General features: G+C 42.7%; 1 protein-coding gene across 3 annotated transcripts in view; it reads right to left on the bottom strand.

The window, feature by feature from the left end:
- LOC106564812 (signal-induced proliferation-associated 1-like protein 2) overlaps positions 1–13,876 on the bottom strand; it is a 118,403-nt gene that overhangs the window by 19,448 nt on the left and 85,079 nt on the right. For all 3 annotated transcript variants that reach the window (XM_014131235.2, XM_014131236.2, XM_014131233.2), the window contains exons 10-14: positions 12,014–12,229; positions 6,487–6,636; positions 4,527–4,624; positions 3,777–3,874; positions 2,035–2,453 (exon numbers count right to left, since the gene is read on the bottom strand). In XM_014131235.2, the coding sequence (XP_013986710.1) occupies positions 2,035–2,453; positions 3,777–3,874; positions 4,527–4,624; positions 6,487–6,636; positions 12,014–12,229 (981 nt within the window). The remainder of the gene's footprint in view (positions 1–2,034; positions 2,454–3,776; positions 3,875–4,526; positions 4,625–6,486; positions 6,637–12,013; positions 12,230–13,876) is intronic.

The following is a 13,876-nucleotide window of genomic DNA, read 5'->3' on the forward strand; positions in this document are numbered from 1 at the left end:
CTACTTTAGCTGCGTCATTATCGATGCTGATGTGAATAAACATTTTTATTGTGCAGGCACAGCCTTGCAACAATTACCTATTTAGCCTTACAGTAGTGGACTAGCCATCTGGAGCACCAAAATGGCTAACACTACAGGGAATCATGTCAGCTCTATTTATTACATTACTATCTGCAACATTCCAAACATTTCCTTTCACGAACACAGCCCAGACAGTATACGAATGAACCAGAGAGTCGTAGCGAGAGTGAACCAAGTAGCATGGAGAAAAACTAGAGGGAGCAGAGGCTCCCGTTCACGAGAAGTTGAGCTAGCTATAAAGAGAAGTCCGCTTAGTAAAACTCCAAAATCAACATGGAAAAGTAACACCATCACCACAAAAAAGAAAAAAACGCTAAGGTGGGGCCGGAAAGTTAAGAGACAAAAAAAGTCTCTTGAGTCAGATGCAGCCAAATGTAGGAAATTAACCGACTTATTCAGTAGTGCTGCTACTAGTGCTAGTGCTAACGTCAACGTGCATGTAGCCCATGCCAAGGGGGATGCCACAGCCCCGGGACAAAGAGTTCTAGCAGAAGTAGAGGACAGCATAGCCGACGATTGTGAGCATAGCACATGAAAAAGTCAGTGCAGCCGAAGCGGTAGGCAAAGGGGATCCAGGGCAGGGAGGGAGACGTGGATAACACAACATCAATATTGGGCAAACTAAGTAGGCTAACTAACTATACCAGTAACATGATGCCAGTCAGACAGTTTGTTGATGAATGTGCATGCCAGCCATAGTCATTTCAATCCATATTCCTCAACTTTAGTTGAATAGGAACTACAACATATGATATTTCATATTTTAATCATATTTTTACTATGTACTTGTGTTTGTTTGAAGCCCTACTATTGTCATTAGTCAAATCCCATTTTATTGGTCGCATACACATATTTAGCAATGTTATTGCGGGTGTAGTGAAATGCTTGTAAAGTCAGTCTTTGACACAGCACAGCCGCCTTTTATTTATTAATTTTATGAAGATTCATTCAGACTATAAAGCTATTGTTTCCACTACGTTGCTGTACTTATAATCTAGCTAAAACGATGAATACAACTGAATTTGTGTGCTAAGCTAGAGTAAGGTGAGCTGCTGAGAAAACTGCTCGTCCGGTAAGTTAGCCAAGGACATATTTTTCCTACTTACCATTCACTTTACACCCAAACTTCAGGTGTCTTTTTCCTGGTTCACTGTGCTGTCTGCAGTAGTGTTGTCTACTACTTTGACATAGTGAAGCCAGCCAGTGCTCTGTCTCACTGAGTATTCTACCTATTATACCTTCTCTGTTTTACGCTCGGCTTCAGATGATGGGATGTTGTTCAACCATGACAATTCAGGATGTGTTCTGTAGAACTCTTATAACAGTGTACAGTATGTGAGTTCTGTAGCACTATAGTACTGCATTAGCGTACAGTAGCTGTGATGCAGGTGGTGGTATTAGGGCCTGGTGTGTGTACACGTGTGTACGTCGGCAGTGGAATATCCGCGGGCTGGTTGTGGTGGGCCAGTCTAGGTCAAAGTCCAGGGCTGTTTTTTTTGTCCCTGTCCGTCCCTGCTTACTCATCATGCCAATGTGTAATGTGTGTACATGCCTAGAGCAAAAATAACTCGCATCCAATAATGACAGACATTGAAAACAGGGGCAGTTTGACCTCACATTATGAAGTGTCATTGGGAGTGGTTGAACTGGAATGAAAAAGGTACCAGAACTGATTTCCATTTTACAGTACACCAGGGTTCATTTTAGAGTGAATATTCTACAATATAATCCGATAATCAAGCAGAACAACATTTCAGATGCTGGTACTCTGTATCGGTGAGCCGTGGCCACAATTCAGGCACTGGTCAGACAAGAGGGATCCAGTCAGCCTCTTGGTGTAGGGTGAAGTTACCCCTAGATGCTGATCATAGGTCAGTTTTGCGGTTTCCCCACTAATGGACTAGGGGAGGGGAAGCTGATCCTAGATCTGTACTTAGGGGAACTTTATCTTACCTGGACATGGAGGAAATCTCGCTCAGGTCGCCCAGGCTCCCGTCCGTTACGTGCCCAGCCGAAGTGGCCTGGGTGCTGTAGCCTTGTGACGTCAACCCTTCTTCCGGTGTCCCCGCTCCGTGGTAGCCCCCCGTTCCGGAGTACTCCACTACCCACTGCTCCCCTCGGGCATCCTGGGGGACTGGTCGGCCGGCCGAGACCCCCGGTACGCCACCTCCGCTGCAGCCAGGTAGAGGGGGAGGCGGCGGGGGCATGCAAGTCGCCGTGTCGATGCCGCTGTCGGTGGACGCACCCTTGATGTAGATGAGGCCCAGGGCATCGGGGTCCATGGGGTCGCCCGAGCCGAAGCGCTTGTCGTCGCTGCTGCCACTGGAGGCATTGCTGGAGAGAGTGTTGCTGCTGGAGTGACTGGAGCCAGACTGGGAGATCAAACACAGCAATAGTTAGTGGTTAGCGCCATTCATTTGTGTCTGAAAATTAACGGTCAAATCCTTGCTTCCTCCGTCCTTGTTTCCTCAGTTCCTCTCAAAGCACATTGGAGTAAAGGATCCAAGACCCCTCCCTCCGACCTCCAATGAGCTTTGAGAGGAATTGAGGAAACAAGGATTTCGACAACTAGTATACATTAAAAAACGATGATACATAAGCTATGTATTCTTACGCCACAATTCATTCAAATCTCAGATAAAAGCGGAAAAACACATTGTGGATTTATTCACCGGTTCAGAATATATTAACCGCTTAAAACTTGAGAATTATGGAATTGGGACCCTGGAAATGTTTGGCAGCCTTTACAGTGCATATGAAACTTTAATGCGCTCTGCATAGGGAGACAAATACATTCTACCCCTCTTTCTGTTCTTCAGCAAAAGCAGCAGCATCCCTTCAAGCTTCGAACTATGCAATATTTTTCCAGGGCCAATTGTTGGGATGCTTCCTCATTCATAGTAATATTAATGAAAAAAAGAATGCATATGAATCGATATTCACCATGCGTCACCATTACTTTCAATACACATTTTAATTTATTTCAGATTAGGTGTGTGTGTGGGGGGTAGTACAGGAGAATAAATCCGAAGCGACAGTTTGCTGTTAGCAAAAACGTCACCACCGACAAGGGTAAGCTGACCTTTTCTAGCCTGATCCGTCAAGGACGAGAGGAGGCGGGCCTCGTTCCCTGCAGGCATAGCGCTACACACCATTGTACTGTGTAGGCTTGGGGCTGTATGGGTAACCGAGCCGTTCTCTACAGCTAGGTGCGACCCTAAAGATCAGATGACAATACGTACCGTATCATGGCCTATCATGGCCCATCTGTCAAGGGTGTCGTGTTGCGGTCCAAACCGACCATGCATGTTGCTAGTTGGGGGATAAGGTGCTCTGGGGGCGCATAGGTAGGTCTACCAAAGCCTTTGTCGATTAACAAGACAAAGACCTATGGGATATGTTCACCAAATGGCCATGATGTTTTGTCATTGGTTTCATATGAAACCAAAGAAACATATGATTTATTTATTTAAAGGGTCTTACAACTAACTGATTTTGTCCTGAAACAGTGTTACAAGACATACTTCCTTCCCATTGACGCTCAAATGTAGGCTATTGCACGAGATGACAGACGCAACAAACTAACCCAAATCCAACATGACAAGAAAAAAGCATTACATTGTAAAATCAAAGTCAACCTGGAAACCCTCATTAAACTTTGAAATCACTAACTCTTTCCAAGTATGAGTACTCACATGTTGGTATTTATTGGGGGAGTCCTTTGCTCCTTGTCTCGGCTGGCTTCTCTCCCTCATGTTCAGAATCTTCGTGGAGGGATGGTGCCACTTGGCCTCTGCAAAAGAGGAAGACAATTTGTGATTGTTTTCTTTTAGGTATAATTTTCTCATTAAGATACTTGTGGTACAATTTCTACGACACTGTCCATCAGAATTGATGTCAGGTCAACTCTTCATATATTCAGGACTTGAACTGGGTAATATTCACTAGGAACCAAATGGAAGCAAACAGATTAAAGTGGGGAGGGACTACCTGAATGTGTCCAATAAGAAACGCTTGTTTCCATTTCCCATTACAAAATCTTTTGCTATAGTGTGAACGAATGAATATGACTCTAGCTGCCATTACTGCCATTTTTTCAATGCAGTTCCTGAAATGCCAAAAAATGAATTGGAATGGCAGTTATTTAGTTATTCTATTTTAAGGTATAGGCTATGAAAGCACATTTGTCATTTGTTGATATCACAACATGACACGTTTGGTAAAACTTAATGTGAATGACAATCTTGAATCTGTAAGAATGACAGTTAATATTCCTTTCTGTTTTGTCTGTCTCCAGCTGACCTTTTTGCTGCATTTCTACTGACTGGCGAGTCTCTTTCATAGCACAGTTGATGATGATGATGATGATATTGGTGATTACATGATGATGCTTATGGATGGTGACGATGATGATGATGCTGGTGATGAAGAAGAGTAACCCATACCTGCAGATCTGGTCCTCTCCAGCTTGGGCTCCCCTTCTCTCCGGCCCTCTCCCTCCTTGTCGCTCGGCTGGTCCAGGTGCAGTGCAGGGGACTGGCATCTACAGGTGCACGAAAGAAGGATAGGACATAAAGCTAGAGGTATCAGCAAACTGGTTTAAATCTTCAAAAGAGGGAGGCAAGATATGACGTCTTTGTTAAACATTCTAACCACGAAGAGGGTCAGTGACGCGCAGGTCAGCCATTTGTTTTGTTGTTGCCCGAACAGACTCATTTTTTTTCAACTGACCCGAAACTTTATGATCCATTGTAGAGCTGCCAGATCCTACCACAGGGGTTGGCAACCCTGCTCCTGGAGTGAGTTAGGCACTTCATGTTTTTGATTTAACCAACCTGGAAGACCAGGTGTTTTGAATTTAGGCAATAATTTAACTGACCAATTACCTCAGTTGGTAAGGTGTGGTACCTAGTTAGAGCAAAATCCTGCAATATCTGCAGCACTCCAAGAACAGGGTTGCCTACCCATGCCTTACCTAATCACAACTGTATCAACTTTCAATGCAATAATTATGTCAAATGAGAATTGTCCTTATCTCATTCCTCAAAGAGAAAAGAGAACGCTAACCAGCATATCATGGCTCACAAACATTACAATTGAGAAAATGGGTTTAAATTAATCTTCTCCCACAGCATCCTCAATGCTTTGCCATTGATTTGCATTGGAACCTTTAAAGTGCATTGCAATCCTTATCCACCCCACTTCCTGCTTTTCGCACCACTGGCCATTGTTTCACTGTTCCTCACCACTTGGCTAGTCACACTGAGCTATTTCAAACCTTTCCCTTGGTGTGTAACAGTATCCGTTAAACTGTAGGCTGCCCAGACACATTTCCACAATGTGTCTGGGTGCTGTGGGGATATTGAAGGAATGCCTTGCAACCTGAGAGCCAGGGTCCGGCTGGTGCCTCTGGCCTGGCGACTATAGACTTGTCTGGACTGCAGAAGGTCAAGGAATGGGGGTCCTGGAAGAACCAGGATGAGGGGGGTGGTAATGGCATTGTTCTGTCCTAGATAGAGGAGACGGCCTATCATATGACACATGACTGGTCCTACTACATATACTGAATATATGGTCACTGTATTGAATATATACACTATGCTGAATATACGTAAAGCACTTTGTGACAATGGCGGAGGTAAAAAGTGGTTTAAAATAAATGTGATTGAATTTGATTGATTCATACACACTATTGGTCACTGTGAATGCTGAACAGTTCTGAAAATCGCTTTGGATAAAAATGCAAAATGACCATAGTATTATTTTTATGGTCCTCTTTCTGTATAGATTATGTGCCATCTATGCACAGGAGGGGATAGTCTGGTTTAAGAGGGTTGATAGGAGTGTAAATATGTATTGAACTTTCGATGTAAATATGTAGACTGTTGCACTTTTCATATGAATTTTAATTGTGAATTATTCTGCGTTTCTATGTAGTATGTACTTTGTCTTTTTAAGCACATTACCAAATGAATTTCCCCCTGTTAGGATAATAAAGTTGATCTAATCTAGGAGCAAAGAAAAGCACCTTATTAGATGACAGCCATCTCTCCCATTCATTTGTGCTTGGGGTCAGTAGATTCCTCCAACAGATGCCATCAAATATGGACTTGATTATTTTGAGGAACGTAAACATCTAACAAACTTTGATTTTGGACTGAACTATCCCTTTAAACTGATAGGTGGGCGGGGTTTCTACTTTTGGTACTATTCCATTGGCACCATTGCCCCAGACAAGCTCAATCAAGCGCAGATACAGTATTTGAATATTATTGTATTCAAACCCAGTCTGCTGTGTATGTAACTCTCCATCGAGTGGTGAGGCATGAGGTTGAGAGTGTCTTAAAATATACACCATAGCTGTCATAAAATGTGCACCGCAGCGCTGTGCCCTAATGCACTTACCCGTTAATGTATCCAGCCTTCTGGGACCAGGTGCCACAGGGTCCGGGGTCACTGGACGTGGACTGGTTGCTGGGGGAGCTGCAGTACAGCTGTCCAGGTTCCCGACTACTACAGGAGGCCGTAGGGGATATCTCATATTCCTGCAGTACCCTGAAAACCACAAAAGAACGTTTAGGGGATGTTTAACCAAATGGGCCTCGACCGCCAAAGGTTCCCAGCTGTAGGCTACAGCTTCAATGGCCCTGTTGAATGGAAAGGGTTAGTTGTTAGTTGGATTCTCAAAAGGTCCACACACTCCAGGTCTAAGGAAACACTTTGACTGTACCTAGCAGACAAAACTAAAATTTCCCACAGGGTGGGTCACTTTGGAGAAACACATCTGCTAAACGACCACGTTATCACTCATGTTATTCTCAAAGAGCCTTCATGACAATGTCAGGCGTGTCAATACAACTCATCACCTAGTCTGGACATATGATACATGTGCTCCTGATGTTTGTTTGTTTTGTGTATCATCATGTGCATTGTGCCAAATGTCAACTTACACAGTGTAGATAGAATGTTTTATTTTTTATTATTCGATACTGACAATACAAATAGTAGGTCAACCATTAGACAGTGACGATAAATAGTAACTGGACTACTAGAATCCCATCCAATTATGGAGAGTGTTTGGGGAAATACTAGGGGAACATAGCGTAAGTACGCAGCTAGGCAAGGTGTTATTCTTAGCCTGAACAGACTGTTCCAAGCCTCCATGAGAGTGGGAGATGCTCGATCCTCCGACTCGTGAAACTTGACTCCCCCGCCGGCCCGGGAGGAACGCTGAGTCCTCGAAAAAAACACAGAATCCCGGATCATATGGAAAAGCTGAGATGGGATCGTAAATGTGCAATGGGTAAGCGCGCATAATAGAGGGTATATATTGTAGGGCTGGGAGTAAGGGATGAGGTGGTGTGAAAGGGAGGATAATCTTGCATATTCAGCAGCTTTGGAGCAGGCCTGCTTCGCAAGGCGTTGGCAGCTGCAAATTGAGTCCCACTCCCTCTTAATTAGCTGGCGAAGCTCCAACTAGGAGTGGAAGCCACAAAGTGTTTGAATTCAAACAACCCCCACACAAACATATGCAGTGTCTCCATGTCTTGTTTCCCTTAGGAAAACATGTCACCTTAATGGTTCCATTGTACTACCTCAGAGTCTATCACGTCTGTTTTTTCTGTAGAACCCAGACAAAAGTGTCACATATGACAAATATGGTATGGTAAAAGGGTGGGGGAAATGTAATGTTACATGAATCATAACCCAGAAACCGGTTTTTATATTTCCTGCTGGTAATGGTGTGGTGACTCCCGGTACGCTCCACAGTGTTAATAAGAACCAATGTGTTACTATATCAACTGGTCTGGTCCGAAAAGTAGACTGAGAAGGCTAGTGTCTTGGAAATACGTGGTCATTTTCATTTTGTTACTCAATATGGTTTGATTTTCAAGACATTTCAGTGACAATGAAAATTCTAAACTTTGTTCTAAAAGCTATCCCCACCTAAGTGTAGCTCACAAGCGCTAACTAAAACCCAAATAATAAAATAAGGACAATGACCAGTGGGTCAGGACTTTAGGTTCACTAAAGCCTTAGTTGGAGTCTACCATAGCACTCTGCGCTTTATTACGGCCGACAATTTTAGTACTCATCACTTAGTACTCATTCTCTACCAGAAAGTTTGAAGGCCCTCTGATGTCATTTATAAAGCCCTTTTACATAAAGTCCCACTGTATCTAACATCATTACTAAACTTTAGACACCTGGTCTCAGGGATGGCGAACTCTGGAAATTCCTTTGGTCTCTACAGAGTTAGGTAACTCCGCTTTTAGTTTTCTTGCACCTTACTTTGTGGAACAATCTTTAAATTGTTTTTAGATGTGATGTTCTGGTGCTTCTAGGGTAATTCAGAAAGCTGATTGAGGACCTTATTACTGATGAAAGTGTTTTTTTTTAATTTTTTATGACCGTGTTTTTCTTTCTGCTTACATTTATATTTTAATGTGGGTATATTCTGTAATTTATGTAATTCAGGGTGTCATCTGTAAAAGAGATCTTGGTTTCAGTATGAATCCCTGATAAAATAAAGGCGAAATAAATTCACCATTTGGTGCCAAAGCAGGGTTGACATCTTAACTCATGACATCTTAAGTTTAATGAGGGAAATATCAGACACCAGAAGAGTTTGTAGCGAAGCAAACCACCTATTTTGCTTTAAAAGTATACAAATACCCAACAATGAACACTAACCTCTTCTGTGTGAAGTACAGTCCATATGAAATGCCCATGTCTCCAAGAGAGAGACATGTCTGTTAAGGACAGTTTATATTGTTGCAAACAGGTCTATAATATACACTGACTGTACAAAACATTAAGAACACCTTCCTAATATTGAGTTGACCCCCCCTTTCCGTCAGAGCAGCTTCAATTCGTCGGGGCATGGACTCTACAAGGTGTTGAAAGCGTTCCACAGGGATGCTCGCCCATGTTGACTCCAATGCTTCCCACAGTTGTGTCAATAAGAGAACATAGCTTTCACCTGGATTCACCTGGTCAGTCCATGTCATGGAAAGAGCAGGTGTTCACAATATTTTGTACACTCAGTGTAGACTTGTAAAGTCTTTCATACAGACATTTACAAGGACACTCCAATCTGAAAATAGAGTTTTCACTCCTGAGAGGACAATCTATGTCAGAGTCATTCCTGAGAAACCATTGACTAGAAGGGAATCACTTCATCTCAATTTTCCGCCACAATAAGGAAAAATGACAGCCAATAGGCTGTGCTTTTCTTTTTACAAAAGGTCAAACTCATCCCACAAAAATGCACTACTCCCACATATACACACACATACCAGTATGCTTGCATGCACACACACAGTTGTCACACAGTTGTAAAAGGACATGCACACACTGATTAGATGAAACACCACACATACGCATGGCATGGACACACACGCGCGTTCAACCTGATGCACCCTTGCATAGCTGACATGTAATGCAACACTGCCCGAAAGACCAGTGCTGAGGTAGCCTTACTGTCGCTGTGTGTGTGTGTGTGTGTGTGCGTGCGCACGCGTCAGACGATTGAGAACAGACCACAGCAGAGGGGCAGTGCAGGGCTGCAAACAAGAGCCTCAACACTCAGGAGCTCAATAAAACATTCACATGTCTTGACGCCCTGCTAGCTAACCCCACAGCCCCCTGCCCTCAACCCCTCACCACCTTCCATGCTGTGTGCCAAGTTCAGTAACAGGGGCACAACATGGGAGGTCGATCCTCAATCCTCATAGACAGAGTGAAAAAGTAGGTGCTTATGGAGTGATATTAGTGCCAACAAAATTAAACATTTCATAATACAAATTCTGATCAATTCTGTTGCCACTAAAATCACTCCATAAAACATGACCAAACATATGGGCAAAAACTAGGAAAAACCTTAGTCTCTTCTGTTTGTTTTTCTGGTAGTATTATATCAAGTGCCAAAGAGTGCTTATCATCTACATTCAGCATTGATTCAGTTTTTTTTTGTTCTGGTACCCACTGTGTGTGCAAATACCATCTGAAGCAATGTCTGTGAGAAACACTGCTTTAAGTATAGTAGTTACAGTATGTTAGCTGGAATTAGAGCTGGGTCGAGTTCATTAGGGATCAACGGTAGAAAACAGACAAACAGGGATGGTTTACCTAGACTTGTCAAATAACAAAAGCTCATTCCTGTTTTCCATTGCAAATCGTTTTAAAACACTCAGTTGCTTTCCCTAATGAACATGCCCCTTCCGCCATCTTGTTTTTCTTCCTGTCAGAGCAGTCTCAGTTTCCCAGTCATGTATTTGCCACTTAATTTTATGCTAATCACATTACAAAAACCTTGACCTCATTATGCACGGCCTATGCTAATGTTGTGCAGTGTCAGTGATACTAAGGATAGAGGTGCCATTGTGTCCGTCGGGAAAATTATACAATTTCACTAACAAAAACAGGTCAGCAATGAGTCCTATTCAATTATTAGCACAGGTCCTTGGGAGGAGTCAGACATGATTGGTCAGCAAATCTGTATATGTATATGAAATCTGAGTGACTGTTTATGCCAAGCAAGGAAGCATGTTTGATGTAATATACACTACCATTCAAACGTTTGGGGTCACTTAGAAATGTCCTTGTTTTTGAAAGAAAAGCACATTTTTGGTCCATTAAAATAACATCATATTGATCAGAAATACAGTGTAAACATTGTTAATGTTGTAAATGACTATTGTAACTGGAAACAGCAGATTTTTTATGGAATATCTACATAGGCGTACAGAGGCCCATTATCAGCAACCATCACTCCTGTGTTCCAATGGCATGTTGTGTTAGCTAATCCAAGTTTATCATTGTAAAAGGCTAATTGATCATTAGAAAACCCTTTTGCAATTATGTTAGCACAGCTGAAAACGGTTGTTCTGATTAAAGAAGCAATAAAACTGGCCTTCTTTAGACTATTTGAGTATCTGGAACATCAGCATTTGTGGGTTCGATTACAGGCTCAAAATGGCCAGAAACAAAGAACTTTCTTCTGAAACTTGTCAGTCTATTCGTGTTCTGAGAAATGAAAGCTATTCCATGCGAGAAATTGCCAAGAAACTGAAGATCTCGTACAACTCTGTGTACTACTCCCTTTACAGAACAGCGCAAACTGGCTCTAACCAGAATAGAAAGAGGAGTGGGAGGCCCCGGTGCACAACTGAGCAAGAGGACAAGTACATTAGTGTGTCTAGTTTGAGAAACAGACGCCTCACAAGTCCTCAACTGGCAGCTTCATTAAATAGTACCCGCAAAACACCAGTCTCAACGTCAACAGTGAAGAGGTGACTCCGGGATGCTGGCCTTCTAGGCCGAGTTCCTCTGTCCAGTGTCTGTGTTCTTTTGCCCATATTAATCTTTTATTTTTATTGGCCAGTCTGAGATATGGCTTTTTCTTTGCAACTCTGCCTAGAAGGCCAAGAGTGATGGTTGCTGATAATGGGCCTCTGTACGCCTATGTAGATATTCCATTAAAAACCAGCCGTTTCCAGCTACAATAGTCATTTACAACATTGACAATGTCTACACTATTTTAAAAAATGGAAAAAACATTTTATTTTCATTCAAAAACAAGGACATTTCTAAGTGACCCCAAACTGTTGAACGGTAGTGTACCTCAAGTTTCTTTTGGTGACACACTGAGCATGATTATGAGTGTCAAAGGCAGGGATACTCAAATCTGGTCTCCAGATTTTGGTCTCCAAGTACTGCTGATGTAAATTCTTCGCTCTAAGCAGGGACTGATTAAGACAGTGCTCGTGAGTGGAATCTCTAACCAACCAGTGACAATGAGTTTACTCTGTTCAAAAAGAAAACCGGCAGCACTTTGGCACTCCAGGCTCAAATTTGAGTACCTCTGATCTAGGGCGTTTGAACTAGGAACTATGAGTCAATGAAGATGGAGGTGGGTGCTGAGGTGTACCTGGTCCCGTCCTGCTGCTTCCTGTCGAAGGAGGTGCTGCGGGAGATGGCCCCCTGAGCGTAGTGGAACATCTGCTGCCCGGGGCTGGGGCCCTGTGTGGGGGAGGCCCGGGACATGGATGGGCCGCCACCCGGGGCGGTCGAGACGCGGTGCCAGCCGGCAGCCGTGGTGGTCTTGTACTCCACCACGGGGACGCGGTACATCTCCGAGCAGCTCCTGATAGAATAAATCAAATGACACATTAGCAATTCAGCGTCTTACAAAACAATCTTAAAACGGTGAAGTACATGTACTTACATTATACTGTAAGAGCATGAGTAAGTGTTGTTACCGTGTTATTAAGTGCATCTAATGTAAAAAGTGTGAATCCTCTTACTTGCCAAATAGGCTATACTGTAAGTCAATGGGAGAGTTAAGTTGAGATTTGGCAGATGGACTGCATTTTAAGAGATTTTTCACAGCCCGTTACATTTTTTCCTCAAACCTCACTAATTGATACGTCCATTTCCAAACTGGTATAGCACCGTTCCACCTCTTTCTTGTTTGATTTAAATGTCAGAATATGGTATTAACCCAATATTATGAGTGCAAACTTCCCATTGTATTTGGGACCAGTCGCTGCTAACTTGTGTCCAACTTCATCCCTATTTACTGCTACTTTGCTACAGTTAAATATGTTAAACATTTGCTGATGGATATGAGCTGCATTGACTAAGCCTGTGGCCGATTGACATCAATAACACTGGTATTAGTATTTTATTTGGATCCCCGTTAGCGGTTGCGAAAGCAGCAGCTACTCATCCAGGGATCCACACAAAACATAACATTAATAGACAACATTGATTAATTTAACAAGCCCTTGAGGTCATGACTACAGAGATCATTAGCTTTGAACTAGCCAAGTCCCAAAAGTCTGGGTCCCAAAAGGCATCCTATTTCCTATTCTGAACAAAAATAATGTAAAGTGTTGGTCCCATGTTTCATGAGCTAAAATAAAAGCTCCCAGAAATGTTCCTAACGCACATACAGTACAAAACAATGGATAATGTTCTCACTTTCACCCTGCTTGATTCCTGTTAAAACATGATTTGGCAAGTCTCAAGTTCTCAACACAACAGTTCACCAACCAACCCAACGACTCCCTTGGAATGTCCCAAAAAAATGGCACAGCACGAAAACCCGGTCTTGATTCATACATGTTGGCCCAGTCTCAAATGGCACAGGCCCATAGGGCTCTGGACAAAAGTAATGCGCTACGTACACTGAACAAAAATACAAATCAACAATGTCAAAGATTTTACTGAGTTACAGTTCATATAAAGAACAACAAAAAAAATCTGTCAACTGAAATAAATTCATTAGGCCCTAATCTATGGATTTCACATGACTGGGAATACAGATATGAATCTGTTGGTCAAAGGTACCTTAAAAAAAAGGTAGGGGCGTGGATCAGAAAACCAGTCAGTATCTGGTGAATTTGCCTCATGCAGTGCAACATCTCCTTCACATAGAGTTGATCAGGCTGTTGATTGTGGCCTGTGGAATGCTGTCCCACTCTTCTTCAATGGCTGTGCGAAGTTGCTGGATATTGGCGGGAACTGGAACAAGCTGTCGTACACATCGATCCAGAGCATCCCAAACATGCTCAATAGGTGACATGAAGAGTACGGCAGTGCCGTCATAACTTGATTGATGTGACGGCTAACATGTCCTGACATGTCATTTTGCGGCCTTTTATGCATTCTAGTAGAGTTAAATATATTGCTCAAAAAAATAAAGGTAACACTTAAACAACACATCCTAGACCTGAATGAAATAAATAATCTTATTAAATACTTTTTTCTTTACATAGTTGAATGTGCT

The sequence above is a fragment of the Salmo salar genome, chromosome ssa12 (genome assembly GCF_905237065.1).
Source record: "Salmo salar chromosome ssa12, Ssal_v3.1, whole genome shotgun sequence".
NCBI classification, from domain to species: Eukaryota; Metazoa; Chordata; class Actinopteri; order Salmoniformes; family Salmonidae; genus Salmo; species Salmo salar.